Here is a 25,988-nt window from a genome sequence, read left to right as displayed (position 1 = left end):
ACTTTCTTAAGGAGAAGAGTGAAGTTGTCAACAACATTGTGAAGTACAAAACCTGGTGGAGAATCAGACAGGTCTGAAACTAAAGATCCTGAGATCAGACAATGGTGGAGAGTATGATAACAAAGTCTTAGCCGCATTACTTAGGAAATACGGCATAAAGCATCGGCTAACAATTGCCTACACACCGGAACAGAATGGCGTTAGTGAGCGGGCAAACCGCACAATTGTTGAGAGAGCATGAACTATGCTAAGTGATAATGGCCTGGAAAGAAGTTTTGGGCAGAAGCAGTATCTACTGCAGTATACCTAAAGAATTGTGCACCTACAGTGGCCGTCAAAGGTAAAACGCCACTGTAGGCGTGGTTCAGGAAAAAGCAAAGCTTTTGCACATATACAGTACCAAAGGAGAAAAGGAGACAGCTAGATCCAAAATCCATAGAATGTATAATGCTCGGATACTGCAACGAAAGCAAAGGATACAGACTTTGGGATGTTACAAGTAAACGTCTTCTTAAATCTTGAGATGTGGTATTCTATGAGACCGCACCACTAACTGGAGCAGTGGATCAACAACAAAATGTATTATTGGATGTACAGGCAGCAGAAAGCGTGTCTGAAGAGTGTCAAAGCAGACAACAAGTCAGAGAACAGAAGTTCCACGAGGAATAATAAAGGTACTCCAGCCAAGAAATACAGTGAGGAGTATGCAAACGTAGCTTACTGTGAACCTCAAAACATACAGGAATCAAAGTCAAGCAGTGATTGGACAGAGTGGAAGTCAGCAATTGATACAGAACTGTCAGCACTAAATGATAACAGTACATGGACTATGGTTGATAGAACAAGCGACCGTAAAATGATTAAAAACAAGTGGGTTTTCTGCAAGAAGTTGAACACAGAGGGGACAGTAGCTCATTACAAAGTCTGCCTTGTTGACAAGGGATATACCCAGAAGTATGGAATCGATTACGGAGAGATCTACTCACCAGTCGCAAGGTATAGCACCTTAAAGTTAGTGATTTGTGTTGCTACACTACATGATCTACTGTTATATCAACTAGACTTTGATTCTGCATTCCTAAATGGAGAATTGATTGAGGAAATTTATATGGAACCACTTGAACATTATGCAATAATTTCCAAGTACGGAATGACAGATGCAAAACCAGTAAGTACTCCCATTGATAAAAGATGGTCAAGGCCATGTCACCAAGCAGCAAAAGGGACATAGAGGAAATGCAAGAAATCCCTTATCAAAATGCCATTGGTAGTTTGATGTATGCAAGCATTGGGACACGCCCAGACATCACACAAATAATAATGCTGTGAGTCGGGCAAAGAGAATACTAAGGTACAAGTTCACTAAAGCTGAAATTTACAAGATCATCAGATACCAGATTAAAAGTATTCTGTGACGCCAACTGGGGATCAGATGAGGATGACATACGTTCTTATACTGGATACCTGTTTGGACTAGCAGGCGCAGCCGTAAGCTGGGCAAGTAGGAAACAACCCACAATTGCTCTTTCTACAACAGAAGCTTCAAAAGAAGCGCTTTGGATAAGAGAAACTTTATGTGAATTAGGTCTTCTTTACCACAGTGAGATCATCAATATAAAGTGTGATAATAAGGGAGCAATTGATCTTTCCTGTGGCACAAAGCATCATGGACGGTCTAAACACATTGCTACAAGACATCATTTCATTCGTGAGTTGGTGGAAAACAAGTACGTCAATGTGAAATATGTTGCAAGTGAAGAAAATATTGCCGACATGTTGACAAAAGGACTGTCATCACACTTGCTACTTGCATTCCTGATGGAATGTGGACAAGAATATGGTTAATGATGATTTATTCTTGCTGTTTTTGCTTCACGTTATGTTTTCGGTTACAGTAGTGACATTGATTTGTTTGATAAAATGTCATGTTCTTTAAACTTGTGACCGGAGACAGTCTGGAGTGAGGGGGAGTGTTAGGATATGGTGCACTCTATATCTCTGTCTCCTTCTGTGTACTAGTCTATGGGAGCATCCCCTAGTGTTAGATCTCTAGTGCCAGGAGTCACTCTGAGGCGGAGTTATATGATGTAAGTTCCTGTTCCTCCATCTCAGAGAGAGTGAGGAGAATGTGACACACAGTGAGAGACTGAGAGACAGAGTCCTGGTGTACAAGTGTGCAGAGCTGAGACTGGGAGCAGATCTGGATTACAGAGACTCACAGTGTTCCAGTGCATGTATCATCTTCTCTGCAGTGTGAGTCAGACTGCACGGCTGTGCAGTCCTCCATGCTTCACCACAGACATCTCCTGATAAGTACCATTACCTAATGCTGTTACTGTATGTGATATATGGGCTCCTGATTACCGCTATCAGTGTTACATCTGAGTCACCTGTGTTCACTAAATAAACCTGCAATACTGTTTAAGTCTTCAAGTGTATGGGCTGACGTCACTGCACCAGATAGCCAAGTACACTCTGCCAACACCATTATGCAGTCTTCTTAGCATTTTTACCAGGAAGTAAATGAGATGCAGGAGGAGTCTGGGGGACTTCTCAAAAACTTGGGAAAAACCTGGACATTTCAGAGGAGTAAGCAAATATTATTCGGTTGTGTAATAATTATACTAGAAGAATGATTTGCTATCACCATTAGAGTGGTCTTACCTGTCCGAATCCAATGGTTGTAGCTTATTGCTCCCACAAAGGTTACACACTGGCCATGAAAAAGATTCTCTCTCATTCACTCCAATGACTGTCCCTGGAGAAACCAATAAAACATGTCAGCTAGGTGCCAGAGGAACTAATAGATGCACATCAATATAAGATTGGACACAAAACCTTGTACACTGTAACATGAAACTACAGAAACAAATCTCAGACAGACCGAAGATGAAGCCACCTCACTCATAGCTGTGCCAGCAAGGAAGGTAAGTAATAACATTTCAGTGGCCTCTGCCCTCAGAAAACTAATACCATTGCTTCAACCTAATAATTAATTATGTGAGAAGAAAGTACATTATATGTTATGCTAAAAAATGCTCACTACTGAGATAAATATACACAGAAGTACATACTGTATATAGAAAGCATTTTACAAGATGGAGAGAATTTAAACAATCATCACAACAGACATTTTGTTAGCGCCTGAGAGGGGGAGAGGGCTGCATTAAGCTAAACTAGTCAAATTTGAAAATACTGTATTGGGTAGGTACACTTACGTGCAGAGTGCATTGAGTACAATTACTTGCAGAGTGCATTTAAGTAATACATACATTACTTTCTTTAATGCCTGTATCTAACATGTTCCTGCATATTATGTTCAGCTATCTCAATGTAGCTGATATATTGTAGCTTATACCCCTTTCACACCGCCTGAGGCGGGTTGCACCCGGGAGCCTGACACGGGAGCTTCCAGGGTGCGACCCACCTCAGGTGCCCCGTCGCCGCTGTCTGCAACCCGGCATATTGCCGGGTTGGTGATGTCAGCGGTGACGGCACTTGGAGATCACATGGTCTTCAAGCGCCGCCTGTACACGGAAAGACACACTGTAAACAGGAAACAGCTCCCATCTACCCGGCTCCCGTTCACACCGCACAGCGAGCCGAGTTGAACACGAGTTGGACCCTGCTCGCTACCAGGGTTGAAATACCGGGTCGCTCAACCCGGTATTTTTCCCCTGGCACCTTTCAGGCCCCACATGAACACGGGTTATACGCGCTCATGTGCCAATAATCCGTGTTCATAACTGGCGGTCTGAAAGGGGTATTAGTTGCACGTGACTTCACAATCTGTTTTAAAAAACTGGATAAGTCTAAATTTTCAGTGAAACTAAAGCATCCAGGTGTTTGCTAGAGACTGAAAGACGACAGTGATTTTTTGTCAGTAGGTCTTACCTGAAACAAATTAAAAATATTTATGATTACTAATCTTTTTTTTTTTTTAAGAATTAGAGTAGACTGGTTTAATTTAGACATTTCTACATAAGTTTAAAAGTAATTCCCAAGTAAAACGTACATCTCCAGAGTTACCCAGTAACAATGTGGAATTTAGGGTATTTCTATACAAAATGAAATACAAATTAAATTACTAACATATCCTGATATGCTCGGGAATGTTGGCAGGTTTATTTATTTTACATGATTCTGCTGTTTGTTGGGAATAAACTTCCCTGATATTAACCTTGAAACATCTGCCCTATAGAGTGTGGGCGTAGATGTTTGTATCGCCAGTTGTGGGGGTTGGTCAGGAGTCAGGACAACTGCATTCCTTTCAAACTGCTGATGTCATGAGATTACTTAAATTAGATACATTGGTGAAGAGGGTGTATATATTAGAGGGGTTATTCCTTTTTTGCGGGAGAGAACACAGTCTTGTTCTCTGTCCAAAATGTTTTTTATCTCAGAGATCATGTCAAGATGTTACAATGGGATGTATTTGCACACTTTTGGGCTCTACAAACACATAAAATTGACATGTGATGAATCCCTCATACTTGCCAACTTTGTAGGACTCCTTTCTGGGAGACACTGAAAGCACTTTGGGGGGCAGGGATTAGGCATCGATTTTTGGGTCCTCAAGGAAGAGACTGGCTAAAATGGCACAATTTTGTATCATTTAGCCCCAGCCCCTGAAAATGGAGTCACAATCCCCATGGGTTGTCTGGTGTTATGTCACCATCATGCCTGCTTCACCAGGAGGCCAGTAGAATGTAGGAAATCCACCCACTCTTTCTGGGGTGAGGAAGACTTTCCAAAAAATAGGATTTTGGTACTTACCAGGTAAATCCTTTTCTTTGAATCCATAGGGGGCACTGGAGTACTCTTGGGATATGGACGGGCTTCCGTAGGAACAGCACTGAATATTTAAATTTAGAAACACTCCACCCCTCCATATCCCCGAGCACTTCTCAGTGTTTTTTACTGAGCCGAACAGGAACTATAGAGATGTTGACAATGGAGTATTACATATAACATAACTGACAATAACGAAGTTAACACATAACGTTACTGACAACTAAACAGTTGACACCCTAACCAGCACTTGTAATTTGAACCAGTCGGTGAAAGTGTGTTACCATAAGATCCTCAGAACTAACCACAAGTAGGTAAAACTGTGTTACCATAAGATCCTCAGAACTAACCACAAGTAGGTAAAACTGCTCTGGGTGGGCGTCCAGTGCCCCCTATGGATTCAAAGAAAAGGATTTACCTGGTAAGTACCAAAATCCTATTTTCTTTATCATCCACTAGGGGTCACTGGAGTACTCTTGGGACGTACCAAAGCTTCCCCCGTGGGCGGGAGAGCTGTTTGGCACTTGTAACACTAGGCGGCCAAAGCTAGATGCTGATGCCGCAAAAGTATCAAACTTGTAAAAGCGCACAAACGTGTGCACTGAAGACCATGTAGCCGCCCGGCAAAGCTGCGTCGCAGAAGCCCCACGACCAGCTGCCCATGAAGTTCCCACAGAACGTGTGGAATGAGCGGTTACTGACGTAGGCGGTTGTAACCTAGCATGAAGGTAAGCCTGACGTATGGTCAGTTTTATCCATCTGGATAAAGTTTGTTTAGATGCTGACCAACCTATCTTGGCAGCATCATAGAGAACAAATAACGTATCCGTCTTACGAACTGAAGACGTTCGGGATACATAAACGCGTAATGCGCGTACCACATCCAGAGTTCCAGAATGTGCTGTCAACACAGGAACTACTATTGGTTGATTGATGTGAAAAGATGACACTACCTTTGGTAAGAAGGCGGGATTCGTCCGAAGTTCCGCTCTGTCATCATGAAACACCAAATACGGTGGCTTGCATGACAAGGCACCCAAATCCGAAACACGCCTTGCCGAAGCTAAAGCTAGAAGAAAAATTGTTTTCCAAGTGAGAAACTTTATATCCACTTGTTGTAAGGGTTCAAAATATGAAGACTGTAAGAACTCCAAAACCAGATTCAAGTCCCATGGCGCTGTAGGTGGAATGAATGGAGGCTGTACCCTGAGTACACCTTGGAGAAAAGTGCGTATAGACGGCAATAGAGCCAATCGTCTTTGAAAGTAAATTGACAAAGCAGATACCTGCACCTTTAGTGTAGATAAACGCAATCCTCCATCTAACCCTGTTTGTAGAAACAACAACAGGCGGCCTACCTTGAAAGCTGATGTCGGAAATTTCCGAGCTTCACACCAACCTATATAGGCACGCCATATTCTGTAATAATGAGCTGCCGTAACCGGCTTCCTAGCTCGTAACATGGTTGGTATAACTGAATCTGGAATGCCCTCTCTTCTTAAGAGGGCGGTCTCAACAGCCACCCCGTCAAACGCAGCCGCGCTAAATCGGGGTAAAGAAATGGACCCTGTTGTAACAGGTCTGGACGTATCGGGAGCGGCCAAGGATCGTCTGCGAGTAATCCTCGGAGATCCGAGAACCAAGCTCTCCGAGGCCAATGAGGCGCCACTAGTATGACTGTGACCGACTCTCTTTTGATCCGTTTTAGCACCAGAGGGAGCAGCGGAAACGGTGGAAACAGATACACAAGACTGTACGGCCACGCGACAGTGAGAGCATCCACCGCCACTGCCTTTGGATCTCTTGTTCTGGACACATACTGGAACGTTTGGTGATTGTGTCGAGATGCCATCAGGTCCACCTGAGGATAACCCCATCGCTGAACCAACATGTGAAACACTTCTGGATTTAATGACCATTCGCCTGGATGAAAATCCCGACGACTGAGATAATCGGCTTCCCAGTTGTCCACTCCCGGAATGAACACGGCCGACAATATCACCTGGTGGCATTCCGCCCAATTGAGGATTCGAGCTACTTCCCGCATTGCCATGCGGCTTCTCGTTCCTCCTTGTTTGTTGATGTATGCGACAGCCGTCGCATTGTCCGACTGCACTTGGACAGGCTGAGAGCGAATCCTGTGCACTGCTTGTCGTAGCGCATTGTAAATTGCGCGGAGTTCTAGAACATTTATAGACAGCAATTTCTCGTGATCCGCCCAGAGACCCTGGAGCTGACAATTTTGAATTACCGCTCCCCAACCTCTGAGACTGGCGTCCGTAGTTAGAATTATCCAATTCCAAACTCCGAACCGTCTTCCTGCGGTTAAATTGTGTTCCTTGAGCCACCAGAGCAGAGATACTCTTGCTATTGGCGACAACCTCACCCTGTGGTGAATCTGCAGATGCGAGCCCGACCACTGGGCAAGCACGTTCAGCTGAAATGGACGAGAGTGAAATCTTCCGAACTGAAGCGCCTCGAAAGCTGCCACCATTGTGCCTAAAAGGCGAATGCACAAGTGTACCGACACTGTGCGTGGCTTAAGCACTAATTGTACTAGATGGCGTAGCATTTGTACTTTCTGTTGTGGTAGGTAAATTCTTTGATTGACCGTATCGAGAATCATACCTAGGAACTGAAGGCGTTGAGACGGAATTAGATGTGATTTCTTGAAATTTACAATCCAACCGTGGTGAACCAGTACATTGTATGTTAGCAGCGCATGTTGGGTAAGTATCTGTTGAGACGGAGCTTTGATGAGCAGATCGTCTAAATACGGAACTATTGTCACTCCCAGGGATCTGAGGTGAGCTATCATCACAGACATCACTTTGGTGAATACCCGAGGCGCTGATGACAGGCCAAACGGTAGAGCCTGAAACTGGTAATGGTTCTGGCGTATTGCAAACCGCAAGAATTTCTGATGAGGCTGCCAAATTGGAATGTGTAAGTACGCATCCTTGAGGTCTAGCGCAATCATAAATTCCTTGGTCTCTAACCCCGCAATCACCGAACGTAGAGACTCCATTTTGAATCTGTAGTAAGTTACGTACTGATTGAGCCCCTTTAAGTTCAATATTGGTCTGACTGAGCCATCCGGCTTCGGGACCACAAACAGACTTGAATAATAACCCTGACCCTGTTGGTGTATAGGGACCGGAATCAACACTGCCGAATCCAGTAAGGACTGAATGGCAATTTGCAAAACCGTCCTCTTGTCGTCCGACAGAGGCAATCCTGTCTTGAAAAACCGCAGAGGCGGAAGACAGTCGAACTCTATTTTGTAACCTTTTAACACTAAATTGCGGATCCAGCCCTCCGCGGATGTGTGGAACCACGCCACATGGAACGTCTGAAGGCGTGCTCCCACAATTGGAGAACCGAGATGGGCTGGTAACCCGTCATGCCACTGGCTTGTCGGTAACCTTAGCGTCTTGGCGAGTTGTGTTGGTTTGATGGAAACCACGTCCTCGACCACGTCTAGCAGACGTGGCTGTTCCTCTGCCACGTCCTCGAAAGGGCTGAGGTCTAAAGGATTTGAACGAAGGTCCAGCGTACCTTCTTCTTGGAGCCGGTGGAGGCAATGGTAAGAAAACAGACTTACCTCCCGTAGCCTCCGCAATCCATGCGTCCAATTCTGGACCAAACAACTTCTTGCCATCGTAAGGCAACGCCTCTATACTTCGTTTGACCTCTGCCTCCGCCTGATAAGTACGCAGGTAGAGTGCTCTTCGTGCCGTAACTAGCGACGATGAAATACGAGAAGTGAGCTGACAGACGTCAGTAGACGCTGTACAGAGATACTCTACAGCCTCAATCATTTGATTTACAAGAATTATTAGGTTTTCATCATGTAGAGAAGATTTGAGTTCTGTAAGCCATATTATGAGCGCCTTAGTTACCCAAATGCCAACCAATCCAGGTCTTAGCATCACACCTGCTGCTACATACATGGATTTTAGCATAGTTTCTATCTTGCGATCTGAAGGATCTTTAAGCGTAGTAGCTGCTGGCACTGGTATGGTTAATTTCTTGGTAAGCTTTGACACTGAAGAATCAACTATTGGTGGATTCTCCCATGTACACGTTACCGAGTCTGGAAACGGATAACTAGACTTAAATCTGCGAGGTATAGAAAACCGTTTATCTGGATTCTGTCGTGTTTCTACTAACATCTGATTTAGAGAATCCGACACAGGAAAACTTACTGGCGTCTTCCGTCGTTTAGTAAATACGACCTGATCATTGGTGAGAGGCTGCTCAGCTTCAGGAAACCTTAGAGACTGACGTACCGCTCTGATGAGATCATCAATGCCGGAACTGTTAACATCCTCGCCATCTGACTCCACTTCGCCCTCCTCACCCTCATCGTGTTCCGTGAGGTCTGGCATGGAATCGTCAGAATGCAACATAGCAGACACTGGAAAATCATAAGACATATGAAAATTATCCCGTTTGCCCAAAATGGATTTGGACCTTACGCAAGGCTGAGATGCCTCCGGTAGTTCTGGCGGTCTCACCCTAGACTCAGATCTTATCGTTTCTCGCTCCAGACGAGCAGCGGTCATTTCTGTCTGTAATCTATCCAGTACATTTACTAACATACCCCACGGAGGGTCCGGTGAGGACATTGGTTGTAAAACTGGCGCAGAAATGGTATTCTGAACGGAATCCACAAAACATACTGTACATGTGGTAGATGCATCCGGTAACACACTGCCACATACTTTGCAATTATGTTTTTTAGTTTTTGCTGGTGCCTTACTCATTATGGCGACAGACAATACAATACACAAAAAACAGACACCTGCACGACTCAGTAAAATAGCAATAAGGTGTCTCTGTATATATATCTGGCCAAGTGCAGTACACGTGGCCAGTACTATGAAATGTGATCCCAAATTCCCTCTAACACCCCTGCGCCTCCGGTGGAGTAGAGATGTAGGACAGGAACGTTCTGGAATCACAGCAGGAAGACACAGGAAGCATGGTTAAACATGGCTGCCATGCTATCTTATACATATAATCTTAGTGCTGGTTACATTCACTGATTATAATGCAACAATCCCTGCAGCCTCTTATCTGCTGCTGCAGTATTTCATATGCCCCTGTATTTATTATTGTTTGTCCCCCCTGTAATGGCTGCCTGCTCTTTTCGACTTAGAGCAGCGGCAGCGCAGCGTGTGGGGCCCCCGCGGTTATCGTAGAGCGTTGTGAGCCCGAGTGAGCCGCGTGTCATGGGACCCGGAGTAATAGCGGCGGCCAGCCCCGTGAGCGAGAGAGCTGCGGCGGCCGGCGGCCTCTGAGAGGAGATCAGCGCCTGCACGGAGGTCTGCTGTGGCCGTTGGGAGGGCGCTGAGTGGGGAGAGCAGCGGCGTGGACAGACGCCTGGAGCGCTAAGCACTAACAATGTCCCCACACCTCGGGGCGGCAGCGGGAGCTGACCGCCCCGTCTTTCACATACCTGAATCCTGCAGTTGTGCGGAGGCTCCGACGGGGCTTCTTAAACAAGCGCCGGCCAGCCTGTGCAGGAGGCTGTGTGCGTGTGTGGCTGTGAGGGAGCTCTTTCAGAGAGGCCCGACACGCCCGTGCTGCTATCAGCAGCTGCACTATCCCTGACCCTGCCTTTTGGAAGGGGGAAAGGGATGTCAAATAGTAGAAAAAATAAAAAATGAAAAATAAAAAATAAAAATTTCTTCAAGTAACCGTGACTTCAGTTACCAAGCTGTTGCCACGTGCAGCACAGAAAAAACACTGAGAAGTGCTCGGGGATATGGAGGGGTGGAGTGTTTCTAAATTTAAATATTCAGTGCTGTTCCTACGGAAGCCCGTCCATATCCCAAGAGTACTCCAGTGACCCCTAGTGGATGATAAAGAAAGTGGGATTCTCCCGCAACTTCCGGGAGAGTAGGCAAACATGTCTTAATGTCCTCTCACTCTCATGATTAATATAACACATAAAGGAGGCCATACATTGCAGCACTTTAGGAGAGTTACATGAAAAAAGTTGGTTTGGTTTTCCAGAACATCGGTCAACCCACAAAAGGTTACTCTTCACAAATTACCCTTTATTCTATCATGCAAGTGGACAACACAAATGCAGTGCGCATCTCCAGTTTACATTACCTCACTTGGTAGAGATGGTCAACCTTGGGGTCTATGGGTTGCTATAGAACTACAAGTCTAAGTGTGCCCTGTGAATAGCTGGAGAAATATATACAGTATGTCTGATCATGGTATATATTTTGAAAGTGAGGCTACACACTGTGATATAACTAGTGTATCGGCAAGTTGCCAGACAAGCTATAAGATGAATCACCGAATACATGCCAGACAATGTAAATCATGAATCACAAAATAAGCCACAATTTAAAGTTGTGTCAACTATTTCTCTGATTCTTCCTGTATGAAGAAAAGTGGAAAAGATTTTCTTGTTAGCCCTACAAATTGGCACCACACTCTAGACTCTGGCCTAATTAATCTAACCATTCACGATTGCAGTTTTGAAAACATTAAACACAGACACCAACATGCTAAGAAACTGATGCTGTCTCTGTAATCATCTCATCGTATAAAGTCCAGGTAGTTGTACAGATCGTAGAACCTGGGAAATCTTCATCTGTGTTTTGTGCGTTCCAACACCATCTGATCACATACTGCTATAAGAAGCCCGTGAGAATTGTTACTTTCCACAAACGACCTGTAATTGTAACCAGTAGGTTACTATCACCCATCACTGTTGCATTTTTCAGCACCCAGATGAAGGAACTTTGACAAAACTTTGCCAACTATAGCCAGAGCTGACCATCAAACCGCAATCCAAGCTCCTCTACAGGTTCACTATCTTAATTGCGTGGCCAAATTAGTTGACACCCGGCTGGGTGTATTGGACATGTGAAATACACAATTCAACGTGGTCTAGACTTTAAGCTCTTACGAGCAGAGTTACCATTCCGCTCTACTTCACCTGCACCTCTTGTTATGTTCTGATATTAGTAGATACCTCCTGCTTGCATTAGTGATCCGCGCTGAGACTATCATTTGTTTTTCTTACGCTATACATAAACTCATTTATTAGTGGTGGGACGGCAGGTATATTGGGGCAAATTCCTTGCCAACATAAAGATAAATATGACAATAATTATGTGTAAAATACATTGACAAATGGCAGGCTGCAGTGGTTGGCACCCTGAGTATGGGTGGGGTGGGGAGATGCTGAACAATATAACATTTTCTATCAACTGGACAAAAATAAATCTCTTCATTTACTTACATTTTCATAGCATGTTCATAGGCAAACTGCTCAAATTCCCAACTACTCATTAAACCCAAATGAAAAGTGCAATATACTGTAAGTAACCCTGAACTACACAGAGTGCACCAAGTGAAGGAGTTACCAGCAACATCCACATATATAAAAATAAACTAGTGGGAATCACATGGTACCTATTAGGAAGGGTTACAGAAGATAAGACCAGTAATACCCCTTACAGATAAAAAATGCCGGGTCACACCCAGGATTATGTACACGGGTCCAACCTAGATGCGACCTGGCGGAAACCCCTTTTAGACTGGCAGCTTCACACCTGGGTCGGTCACATCAATGAGTGTTGGCGCTTGGAGAGGAGATCATCAAGAGCCAGCTCTCCTGTACTGTAAACGGGTCCTAGGTCGCACCCAAATTAACCATTTACAGTGTATCGCAACCCGGGTGGACCCGGCAATAATCCTGGCCGCTACCCTGGGGTTTTTTTTTAGGATCCTTTCAGACTGAGCAAAATCCTGGGTTGCTGCGCGTTCACATGCAGTAACCTGGGATATTGCTGCTAGTCTGAAAGGAGTACAGCTCAATGCATGTGTTACACTACAAGAGTGGATACATCTACACTTTCCCATATATATATATGGCTCTTGTTATAAAATACCTTGAAAGCAGATCACCACTGTAAAATTATTTTTTGATCTTGTGACTACATCTATACATCTACATACATGTTATTCAGTTTTAACCATCCTTACCCCTCCAGACTCCAGCACTGCAGCACAATGTACTGGCTGGCTGCACCCATTAAGGTTATACAGTTCTTATCTGGCTTATATTAAGACAGTAGAAAGTGTTTAGTGACATGTGGCTGTCATTTGTCTTGCTCTACCAACCTTTCACGGTGCACAGTGAGTTCACCCCAGTTGCAGAATCCAGTTCATCTAGTCTGACAGGACCAGTCAGCTCGTTAATGCCAGAAGCACAGGATAAAAGGGGCTTTTGTAATGAGAGAACTGTGCGTTCAACACAAATTATCCTCTCTGCCAATAAAAACATTTCAAATTGTGCTGCGTACATTACAATCATCCAAAAAGACATCATCTTTGATTAACCCATGACTGGTGGGACTATAAGCAATATATATGCAGATATACCCATATGCACAGTTATATAGCATAAGAAGCAAGAACCACAATACAAAGATAATCAAATATGACAACAATGTTTACTTGTCTCTATGACTATAATATTCTGATGTCCAAGTATGTTAAAATCTCAACTATAACTCTACTGATAGAGGTCTTTACTATTATTAAATGCCTAAATCATACCAGAATAGTAATCTTATAAGTTATTCTTATGCATGTTCATTTTTATGAACTCCACTTTTAATTCTAAATAGCCTATGATTATGCTCACAGTTGTTAGTAATGATGGTTATGATGAAATAGCTCCAGTTTTGTAACTTACCATTTTCTATCACAGCATCTTTGAAAAAGATCGTGCAAGGCGACCTCTTTGAAAGGGCTTCTACCACCCTGTGGTCAAGTACACAAGTCGGCAACACGCACACTAATATGACACGAGGAAATCCTGATGGAGCTGGTGCGTTTTGCAGAGTAGTATCAGTCACGTATAGCCAGAACTCTTTCTGCTTACTTGGTATCTAGAATTTCAAGAAAGCATACAACATGCTGTGGTTATCCTTAATTATATTAAAGCTAAATAATGTGCAATTCAGAAAAGTATTACTAGTCGATCACAAAACAAGATATGTGTTATCGCTTGATGCAGTGAACAAGATTTCCATGCTTAAGAGTATTGTACTTTATAAAAATGAAGAAAATAATATTTTTACACAAGTGTTTAATTTATGTGGTCACATTACCATCATCTTTTGCAACTACATAGCATACGGTGGTGATCACAATAGTAACAACTCCTACTGGAAGCAGAACTTTGCAGGAAGGGACTACAAGTTGCAGGCCAAACTTAGGACATTTACACAGAAATTGGGGATATTTATAGCCGCATTTGTCCAATGAACATTTGAAGACTGAACTGTCTTTTAATTATGGTACAGGTACAACAACGATTATCCGGCACCTGATGCTCCGACATCTCTTTTAATCTGGACACATCAGGTGCCGGGGAAGTTAGACTGCGGGTAGGCTTAGTCAGGTGCCGGGGAAGTTAGGCTGCGAGTGGGCTTAGTCAGGTGCCGGGGGAAATTAGGCTGCGGGAGGGCTTAGTCAGGTGCCGAGGGAAGTTAGGCTGCGGGAGGGCTTAGTCAGGTGCCTGGGGAAGTTAGGCTGCAGGTGGGCTTAGTCAGGTGCCTGGGGAAGTTAGGCTACGTGTGGGCTTAGTCAGGTGCCGAGGGAAGTTAGGCTACGTGTGGGCTTAGTCAGGTGCCGAGGGAAGTTAGGCTGCGGGAGGGCTTAGTCAGGTGCCGGGGAAAGTTAGTCTGCGGGAGGGCTTAGTCAGGTGCCGGAGTAAGTTAGGCTGCGTGAGGGCTACAGGTGCCCATACACTAAAACATTTATCTTCCAATCTGGCTGGTTGGAACGGAACTCTGATAATGGATGGTAATGGTCAACTGTCATTTGCTCCCATCCATTACCAGATTTCCGTTCCAACCAGCCAGATTGGAAGATAAATCTTTTAGTGTATGGGCACCTTTAGTCAGGGGCCGGGGAAGTTAGACAGCGGGTAGACTTAGTCAGGTGCCAGGGGTAGTTAGGGGTGGGTGGGCTTAGTCAGGCGCCGGGGGCAGTTAGTCTGCAGGAGAGCTTAGTCAGGTGCCGGGGAAGTTAAGCTACGGGTGGTCTTAGTCAGGTGCCGGGGGAAGATAGGCTGCAGGAAGGCTTAGTCAGGTGCCGGGGAAGAAAGACTGCGGGTGGGTTTAGTCAGGTGACGGGGAAGTTAGGCTGCAGGTTGGCTTAGTCAGGTGCTGGGGGAAGTTAGGCTGCGGGAGGGCTTAGTCTATTGCTGGGGGAGGTTTAGATGCTGGGGGGAGGAGTAAGTCAGGGTAGAATTAGGCTGGGTGGGGAGGGGTGTGGGAGTCAGGATGTGACCGCCACAGACACCACTAATAATTAGAGATGAGCGCCTGAAATTTTTCGGGTTTTGTGTTTTGGTTTTGGGTTCGGTTCCGCGGCCGTGTTTTGGGTTCGACCGCGTTTTGGCAAAACCTCACCGAATTTTTTTTGTCGGATTCGGGTGTGTTTTGGATTCGGGTGTTTTTTTCAAAAAACCCTAAAAAACAGCTTAAATCATAGAATTTGGGGGTCATTTTGATCCCATATTATTATTAACCTCAAAAACCATAATTTCCACTCATTTTCAGTCTATTCTGAATACCTCACACCTCACAATATTATTTTTAGTCCTAAAATTTGCACCGAGGTCGCTGGATGACTAAGCTAAGCGACCCTAGTGGCCGACACAAACACCTGGCCCATCTAGGAGTGGCACTGCAGTGTCACGCAGGATGTCCCTTCCAAAAAACCCTCCCCAAACAGCACATGACGCAAAGAAAAAAAGAGGCGCAATGAGGTAGCTGACTGTGTGAGTAAGATAAGCGACCCTAGTGGCCGACACAAACATCGGGCCCATTTAGGAGTGGCACTGCAGTGTCACGCAGGATGTCCCTTCCAAAAAACCCTCCCCAATCAGCACATGACGCAAAGAAAAAAAGAGGCGCAATGAGGTAGCTGTGTGAGTAAGATTAGCGACCCTAGTGGCCGACACAAACACCGGGCCCATTTAGGAGTGGCACTGCAGTGTCACGCAGGATGTCCCTTCCAAAAAACCCTCCCCAAACAGCACATGACGCAAAGAAAAAAAGAGGCGCAATGAGGTAGCTGACTGTGTGAGTAAGATAAGCGACCCTAGTGGCCGACACAAACACCGGGCCCATTTAGGAGTGGCACTGCAGTGTCACGCAGGATGTCCCTTCCAAAAAACCCTCCCCAATCAGCACATGACGCAAAGAAAAAAAGAGGCGCAATGAGGTAGCTGTGTGAGTAAGATTAGCGACCCTAGTGGCCGACACAAACACCGGGCCCATTTAGGAGTGGCACTGCAGTGTCACGCAGGATGTCCCTTCCAAAAAACCCTCCCCAATCAGCACATGACGCAAAGAAAAAAAGAGGCGCAATGAGGTAGCTGTGTGAGTAAGATTAGCGACCCGAGTGGCCGACACAAACACCGGGCCCATTTAGGAGTGGCACTGCAGTGTCACGCAGGATGTCCCTTCCAAAAAACCCTCCCCAATCAGCACATGACGCAAAGAAAAAAAGAGGCGCAATGAGGTAGCTGTGTGAGTAAGATTAGCGACCCTAGTGGCCGACACAAACACCGGGCCCATTTAGGAGTGGCACTGCAGTGTCACGCAGGATGTCCCTTCCAAAAAACCCTCCCCAATCAGCACATGACGCAAAGAAAAAAAGAGGCGCAATGAGGTAGCTGTGTGAGTAAGATTAGCGACCCTAGTGGCCGACACAAACACCTGGCCCATCTAGGAGTGGCACTGCAGTGTCACGCAGGATGGCCCTTCCAAAAAATACTCCCCAAACAGCACATGACGCAAAGAAAAAAAGAGGCGCAAGCTCTTCCCGTCCAGTGTTGGGAAGGTCAGGCATCGCAACCGACACAATTGGACTCTCCTTTGGGATTTGTGATTTCGAAGAACGCACAGTTCTTTGCTGTGCTTTTGCCGCAAGTCTTGTCTTTTTTCTAGCGAGAGGATGAGTGCTTCCATCCTCATGTGAAGCTGAACCACTAGCCATGAACATAGGCCAGGGCCTCAGCCGTTCCTTGCCACTCCGTGTGGTAAATGGCATATTGGCAAGTTTACGCTTCTCCTCCGACAATTTTATTTTAGGTTTTGGAGTCCTTTTTTTACTGATATTTGGTGTTTTGGATTTGACATGCTCTGTACTATGACATTGGGCATCGGCCTTGGCAGACGACGTTGCTGGCATTTCATCGTCTCGGCCATGACTAGTGGCAGCAGCTTCAGCACGAGGTGGAAGTGGATCTTGATCTTTCCCTAATTTTGGAACCTCAACATTTTTGTTCTCCATATTTTAATAGGCACAACTAAAAGGCACCTCAGGTAAACAATGGAGATGGATGGATACTAGTATACAATTATGGACGGACTGCCGAGTGCCGACACAGAGGTAGCCACAGCCGTGAACTACCGTACTGTACTGTGTCTGCTGCTAATATAGACTGGTTGATAAAGAGATGTCGTAGTATGTATGTATAAAGAAGAAAGAAAAAAAAACCACGGGTAGGTGGTATACAATTATGGACGGACTGCCGAGTGCCGACACAGAGGTAGCCACAGCCGTGAACTACCGTACTGTACTGTGTCTGCTGCTAATATAGACTGGTTGATAAAGAGATGTCGTAGTATGTATGTATAAAGAAGAAAGAAAAAAAAACCACGGTTAGGTGGTATACAATTATGGACGGACTGCCGAGTGCCGACACAGAGGTAGCCACAGCCGTGAACTACCGTACTGTACTGTGTCTGCTGCTAATATAGACTGGTTGATAAAGAGATGTCGTAGTATGTATGTATAAAGAAGAAAGAAAAAAAAACCACGGTTAGGTGGTATACAATTATGGACGGACTGCCGAGTGCCGACACAGAGGTAGCCACAGCCGTGAACTACCGTACTGTACTGTGTCTGCTGCTAATATAGACTGGTTGATAAAGAGATGTCGTAGTATGTACGTATAAAGAAGAAAGAAAAAAAAACCACGGTTAGGTGGTATACAATTATGGACGGACTGCCGAGTGCCGACACAGAGGTAGCCACAGCCGTGAACTACCGTACTGTACTGTGTCTGCTGCTAATATAGACTGGTTGATAAAGAGATGTCGTAGTATGTATGTATAAAGAAGAAAGAAAAAAAAAACCACGGTTAGGTGGTATACAATTATGGACGGACTGCCGAGTGCCGACACAGAGGTAGCCACAGCCGTGAACTACCGTACTGTACTGTGTCTGCTGCTAATATAGACTGGTTGATAAAGAGATGTCGTAGTATGTATGTATAAAGAAGAAAGAAAAAAAAACCACGGTTAGGTGGTATACAATTATGGACGGACTGCCGAGTGCCGACACAGAGGTAGCTACAGCCGTGAACTACCGTACTGTGTCTGCTGCGACTGGATGATAAATAATGATATAAAAAATATATATATATCACTACTGCAGCCGGACAGGTATATATATTATATAATGACGGACCTGCTGGACACTGTCTGTCAGCAGAATGAGTTTTTTATAGAATAAAAAAAAAAACACCACACAAGTGAAGTCACACGACGAGTGTTTAACTTTTTCAGGCAATCACAATATAGTATACTACTAACTATACTGGTGGTCAGTGTGGTCAGGTCACTGGTCAGTCACACTGGCAGTGGCACTCCTGCAGCAAAAGTGTGCACTGTTTAATTTTAATATAATATGTACTCCTGGCTCCTGCTATAACCTATAACTGGCACTGCAGTGCTCCCCAGTCTCCCCCACAATTATAAGCTGTGTGAGCTGAGCACAGTCAGATATATAATATATACATAGATGATGCAGCACACTGGGCTGAGCAGTGCACACAGATATGGTATGTGACTGTCTTGTACTCCTGGCTCCTGCTATAACCTATAACTGGCACTGCAGTGCTCCCCAGTCTCCCCCACAATTATAAGCTGTGTGAGCTGAGCACAGTCAGATATATAATATATACATAGATGATGCAGCACACTGGGCTGAGCAGTGCACACAGATATGGTATGTGACTGAGTCACTGTGTGTATCGTTTTTTTCAGGCAGAGAACGGATATATTAAATAAAACTGCACTGTCTGGTGGTCACTGTGGTCAGTCACTAGTAAACTCTGCACTCTCTTCTACAGTACTCCTAAGCTCCAGTAAATCAGGTCAATCTCTCTCTCTCTCTCTCTCCTAATCTAAATCACTGTACTCCCTAACAGCTGCTCCCCGTCCCCAATCCTCCCCACAATTATAACTAAGTCACTCAGTCTTTACTCTTTTCTACTATAACGGAGAGGACGCCAGCCACGTCCTCTCCCTATCAATCTCAATGCACGTGTGAAAATGGCGGCGACGCGCGGCTCCTTATATAGAATCCGAGTCTCGCGATAGAATCCGAGCCTCGCGAGAATCCGACAGCGTCATGATGACGTTCGGGCGCGCTCGGGTTAACCGAGCAAGGCGGGAAGATCCGAGTCGCTCGGACCCGTGAAAAAAAACATGCAGTTCGTGCGGGTTCGGATTCAGAGAAACCGAACCCGCTCATCTCTACTAATAATCTGGCAAAACTAAAAACCTGGCACAGTGCAGAAATCAAGCGTCCCGTATTATCTGTGTTGTACCTGTATTACATTATAACTGACTTACAGCGCAATTCAGTATGCTTTCTGAATACATACTACTGGCGTGGTCAGCTTTTGGTAAAAATTGCAGAAAATTGAATGTTTTTATGCTGTATGTATATATTATCTTTGTTATGCTAAGTATATTTATTTAGTACAGTTTTATAATTTCACTAACTTGTTGTTTTTGGCTACCCTGTATTGTAAAGTGCTCCATCTTCCCTACACTCACAGTAATATGGTTGTCAAGCCATCAAAACAGATCACAAGAGACATCTACCGCTGTTTCCTGGATTCCCTGTTCTGACCAGCACCACCTATTGGCGGCCATCGATGATTATTGATCCTTCGGGGAATCGAGGAAATTTCTGTTTCTTCATGTTAAAAGTTCCTGATTTGACGATCTCAATTGTTTTCGGTCGGTAACAGAGAATTCATATTTTTAAGCATGTTTAATATTCCCGATTCCTGGGCTTGGCTATCAGTAATGTATGGAAACCATTGAGCACTGTAAAGGTCACCATACATCTACCAGCATTTCCCCAATTCCCCGACCCGACAGACACCGCCGATCTGCTGTTCGGCAGCCATTGATGATTGCCAATCCATCAGGGAATGGAGGAAATTCTTAATTTTAACATTTTCTGGGAATCAAGATTTTTAAACCTATTTAGTATTCCCGATTCCCTGAACTGGCCATTGAAGTACTGTACAGTTTCTTTTTTGTTCAGATATTAATTGGGATCCACAATCTTTTAGGTCTCATTCATACTGCATTTTGAAGTGAAATAGTTCCAAAACAACCTTAATATCAGAATGTTAAAATAGGTGAATCCTGCATTTTCCAAGTTTAATACAGACATCTCTCCCCCCTTTACTCTTGTACTATTGAGAGTGTGCTTACTTACGGTATTTCCGTTTGGTATGGAAATTGTAATGTAGCAGAGCGTAAATCGCTTGATAGAATTGTTAAAACTGTGGGAAGAATAGTCGGTTTATCATTGCCAAATATCCAGACCATTTATGAAAAGAGGCTCCTTAAGAAGGCCAGGACTATATTGAGTGATGAAACTCATCCCAATCACAGGGTATTTACCCTGCTTCCTCCTAAATTACGTTATAGGTCTTTGTTGTGTAAGACTAGTAGACTGAAATATAGTTTTCTTCCTAAAGCAATTAGTATGCTAAACGGTTTAGAGGGTAGATAGAAGTTGTACCAGCTTACGTGTCCACTTGTGTTCTTATGGGTTTTAAAATATTTTATGGTGATTTATTGGCATTTGTATTCTTGTGATATCTGCTTGTTCATTCGGAAATCTCATTGTTTGTTCACATGTGAATATCTAATGATAATAAACTCAAAACTCAAACTGTATGCCTCCTAAACAGAAATAAATGATTTGGCTGCATAGTCTACAGCTACACTGATGATGCTTTATTGGGGTGTAGTATGGTATGCCGGCGGCCGGGCTCCCGGCGACCAGCATACCGGCGCCGGGAGCCCGACCGCCGGCATACCGACAGTGTGGCGAGCGCAAAGGAGCCCCTTGCGGGCTCGCCACGCTGCGGGCACTCCCTCCAGGGGGGTTGTGGACCCCCACGAGGGAGAATAGCTGTTGGTATGCCGGGTGTCGGGATCCCGGCGCCGGTATACTGTGCGCCGGGATCCCGACATTCGGCATACTGAAGACCACCCGCTTTATTGATATGAAAGATGTCATCAGCAAGTGTTTTCATAGTCACAGCGTTTACGTTCCTTTGCCGGATGCTGTATTTCACTTAATCCCTATCTGAAGATCAATGCTTTGTGGTGTGTTAGGAAGGTTAAAAAAATGTCCAAAAAAAAAAACCCTCATAAAACTAGTTTACAAAAACATCTTAATGACAAGTTGAACCTGGATAATCACTGAACCAGAGTATCTCCCACTCACATTCTTCACAAACTACCTTCCAGGGAGCTCTCCCACTCATGGTTCACACAAAACACTGTCAGTCAAATTTGTGACATCACCTGTCTCCTTATTCCCCCCCCCCCCCTCCTTAATTTTCTACCTTGAGACTTGAAATAAATGCCCCTCAACTACAGTACATAATAACAAAGACAAAGTGGCATTAAGTAAACTCCATTGAAGGTCTCAGCTTTCTTTTACATATTAAGACACTTTTTCTTAAATATTCGATTTTAGAAAGAGAAGTATGACAGCAGGTCGGGCAGCAAAGCGGACGAGTTTCAGATGAGAGAAGCAGATGAGAATGAGCAGAATTGGAACCTGTTGGGTCATGCACGTATACAGTACACTAGCAGTCCGCATGACGTGTGTACAGGAAATACCTTCATGTTTTCAATGTTGTTTAGTTGGACTAATGAACTAGGTGCGAAGTTAACATTTTGCTTACTTCTAAATGGTTTTTGTTTCTTTGAAATGCAGTACAGGTTGAGTTCCCCATATTATAAATGCTTGGGACCAGAAATATTTTGTATTTCATATTTTTCCGTATTTTGGAATATGGGCATACCCTTAATGAAATATCTTCGGAGATAGGATCTAACGACATGCACTTATGCTTCATATGTACCTTATACAGAAGATGCGGTCAATTTAACTACAATCAAAATCCCGACAACCAATGACGACTGTCAAAATCCCGACAAGGTCAAAATCCCGACATGGTCAAAATACCAACATTTAAAATACCGACAAGTGCAAAATACGGACACTTAAAATGTCGACACGCCAAAAAGTCGACATGATTTATTTACTGAAACCGACTTGTTCATACTTTACCATCCCAGTGGACCTGGAGTTGGAATATAATAGTGTGCCGAGCGCAACAACACTAAACAGTGTCCATCTCAACCTATGTCGACATACACACACAAAAATATATTGAAAAATGTGTCGACTTTTTGACATGTCGACATTTTAAACGTCTGTATTTTGACCTTGTCTGCATTTTAAATGTCTGTATTGTGACCTTGTCGGGATTTTGACCGTCGGTTAATGGTTGTCAGGATTTTGATTGTAGGTATATTATACTGATCCCTTATACAGATGGCATAAAAGGTAATTTTATACACTATTTTAATAATTTTGTTCAACAAAGTTGAACATTGAACCATCAGAGAGCAAAGGTGTCACCATAAACCTGCGCTCCAAAAATTTACGTATTCGGAATTTTTTGTATAAAGGAGACTCAGCCTATGGGGTAAATTCAATTGAAGTTGGATCCATTCCGACATTCATTTGTCGAAATGGATCCGACCTGGGCTATTCAATGCATTCTCAATTCGACTTTAAAAAAAGTTGAATTGAGATGCGGGAGCTGAGACGGGGAGAGCAGTGCTACAGCAGCGGCTATATATCCACTGCTGTAGCACTGCTCTCCCCCGTCTGCCCGCGGCTCTCCCCCGTCTCCTCCTATTTAATCTCCTATATTATTGCCCAGAGTGACTGTGTGGCTAACGCTAGGCGGAGTCACAGCAATGGACAGTCAGAGTCACAGAGTTGGGCAAATAGGGGATTAGGTAATCGGACTGCAGCTGCAAGTGTTGCCGCCTCTCAGCTCCTGTCCCTTCCCCTCCATGTCCCTGGACCTCAGCCCCTCCATTCATGTTAGTGTTCACCCCCATGAAGCCTGACTGCACCAAAGGTGTCAGTACCCTCCACAGCCGTGCCCGCGCCGTCTGACTGGCTGATGGACCACAGCACCGCGGCTGGGCGGAAGGATCCGGATAAGGCCGATGTGCAGGGCCCGGGATACGGAATGGGCGGGGTGGAGGAGGGACGTGAGGATGTCAGGTTGCGGGAATCACCCCGTGTCTGCCACTGTGTGAAAGTGACCAGCGGTTCCATGTCACCCCGTACGGGCCCAGAACTCTTTGCTCTGGCGCAGGGTACGGAGTAAGACATCTAGGGAAACCGGTGATGACATTAGGACATTGCCCCGTCACTGCCATACTCAGAAGCCAGGGAGGGCGGAATCTGAGGTGTCACCTGACGCCGGCATTTGTGGGTGGGGAGAGATGACGTATCTACAACTGTCACATGCTGAGATGGCAAGGCAGCTGTGAGGTGTCTCCATACTCCATGGCCCTTCACTGGAGGGCTGCCAGCTCAGGTGGCTGTGACATTCAGTGTTAACCCCCCCCCCCCTCCCACACACACACACTCTCTCTCCATTACTGCCAGCTCAGATGGCTGTGACATTCAGTGTAAACCCCCCCCCACACTCTACATACCTGCCACTCCCCCACCTGCGGCACCCCCGCCCCTCCCCCACCCGCAGCGTCACCTGACCTCTTACACCACCCGTGGCACCCCCGCACCTCTCCCCCATCCGCAAAAGCCCCGCACCTGCCCCTCCACCACCCACTGCACCCCTGCCCCTCCCCCACACCCCACTTTCCCGCCCCCTTCCCGTCGCAAGGGGCTATGGCCCCTTCACCCTCGGATGCCCTTTCGTCGTGCAATATTTAACCACTAACAAAACTAAGAATGCAGGTAATACTCCATATAATACAAATATTGAACGCCAGAAAGGCATAAAGGGGTTAAGGGGGCATAGCCCCTTGTGACGGTGTGAAGAGCGCCCGTAGGGCGTGATGAGTCACCTAGTTTATACTATATGTGGACAAACAGAAGCAAATCTGTCTCTCACAACATAATTAAACCTAAGGATGACATATAAACACAATTTACTTAATTGAAAAAAAAAAAATCATAAGAAACTTTACCTAGCGGTGCCATGAAAAAATATCTAATACTCTAGGGCGCTGTGATTTCCATTTCTTCTTCGACACACATTGAACCAGAAGTTTTCTAAAAACTAAAAAAGGTCCACTGTGTTAGGCTTACATCTTTTAAGTAATATGTACTTATTTTCTGTAAGTTTTTATACATTTTATAGTGTCTGTCAATGATAACTGCAAAACTTAACATAACAGATTAAAATATGGTATGAGGATTGTTCCCAATATATGCATTAAAGCATTGTCCACACAACAGATCCAGAGGGGGTGGCACTTTTCATGTCTGTACCCAGGTCCCCGACAACCCCACTGAATCTGCCACTGTGAGCAAGTTCAGAGTACTTCAGTTTGGTTGCCACAAACCCTTTTGCAATTTTTACTAAAGCTTTTGCATATATCTGTGCTTCCAGTCATGTATTTACATCATCCGACAGTTATTTATGTGTTGACGTTAGATATGACGCAGCTCTACAAATGTTTAAACAAGCCAGATTTGTGCTGTATCATATGGCAACACAAGGAAACAAATCTGTTACAGGACATAAAAATATGACTGAAACTAAAAGTAGACCGAAAGGCAAAAGTACTAGACTGCACACAGAAAATTACCACATTACCATTACAGACTCCACTAAACAGTAATGCTTTTCCAGGAAACATGTCGCAAAATAAGCACTGTTTATGTCTAATACATATTAAAATATAAGGTCTTTTGTAAGCAATGTTGATCAGTTAAAAAAGGATTTAAGCTTTTGAGTAGGGCCCTCTTACCTCTGTCTGTTTTGTTTTATTACTGATCGTTCCCAATTCTAACGCAAAACATAATATGCAGGCTCTATGTGAGTAACTGTTAATATAGGTGTCAATGGTTTAACTTAATCAACATCAGATTTTACCTGGCATTGATAAAGATATGAATGTATGATTACCAAATCAGTATGCTTGGGAATGCATGTCTCCCTTTTTTCCCTTGATACATGCAGAAAAAGTATAACCAATAAAATAATAAGATTTTAAACCTACCGGTAAATCTATTTCTCCTAGTCCGTAGAGGATGCTGGGGACTCCGTACGGACCATGGGGTATAGACGGGCTCCGCAGGAGACATGGGCACCTAAAAAGAACTTTGACTATGGGTGTGCACTGGCTCCTCCCTCTATGCCCCTCCTCCAGACCTCAGTTAGAGAACTGTGCCCAGAGGAGATGGACAATACAAGGCAGGATTTAGCAATCCAAGGGCAAGATTCATACCAGCCCACACCAATCATACCATGTAACCTGGAACATACATAACCAGTTAACAGTATGAACAAACGTCAGCAACGGTCCAAGACCGATGTCAACTGTAACATAACCCTTATGTAAGCAACAACTATATACAAGTCTTGCAGAGTTCCCGCACTGGGACGGGCGCCCAGCATCCTCTACGGACTAGGAGAAATAGATTTACCGGTAGGTTTAAAATCTTATTTTCTCTTACGTCCTAGAGAATGCTGGGGACTCCGTAAGGACCATGGGGTTTATACCAAAGCATCCAATCGGGCAGGAGAGTGCGTATGACTCTGCAGCACCGACTGAGCAAACGCTAGGTCCTCATCAGCCAGGGTATCAAACTTGTAGAATTTAGCAAAAGTGTTTGACCCCGACCAAGTCGCCGCTCGGCAAAGTTGTAATGCCGAGACGCCTCGGGCAGCCGCCCAAGAAGAGCCCACCTTCCTAGTGGAATGGGCCTTAACCGAATTTGGTACCGGCAATCCAGCCGTAGAGTGA

General features: G+C 44.7%; 1 protein-coding gene across 7 annotated transcripts in view; it reads right to left on the bottom strand.

The window, feature by feature from the left end:
* The window catches only part of SPIDR (scaffold protein involved in DNA repair), a 1,299,263-nt gene that overhangs the window by 34,753 nt on the left and 1,238,522 nt on the right, over positions 1–25,988 (bottom strand). For 6 of the 7 annotated variants that reach the window (XM_063923689.1, XM_063923686.1, XM_063923687.1 and 3 more), the window contains 3 exons: positions 13,526–13,721; positions 12,949–13,095; positions 2,665–2,758 (listed from right to left, as the gene is read on the bottom strand). In XM_063923689.1, coding sequence (XP_063779759.1) covers positions 2,665–2,758; positions 12,949–13,095; positions 13,526–13,721 — 437 coding nt within the window. The remainder of the gene's footprint in view (positions 1–2,664; positions 2,759–12,948; positions 13,096–13,525; positions 13,722–25,988) is intronic. The other variant, XM_063923690.1, reaches the window with a different exon arrangement.

Source organism: Pseudophryne corroboree, chromosome 5, assembly GCF_028390025.1.
Source record: "Pseudophryne corroboree isolate aPseCor3 chromosome 5, aPseCor3.hap2, whole genome shotgun sequence".
NCBI lineage: Eukaryota > Metazoa > Chordata > Amphibia > Anura > Myobatrachidae > Pseudophryne > Pseudophryne corroboree.
The sequence above is the reverse complement of the archived record's forward strand: the minus strand, read 5'-3'. Positions and strand labels throughout refer to the sequence as shown.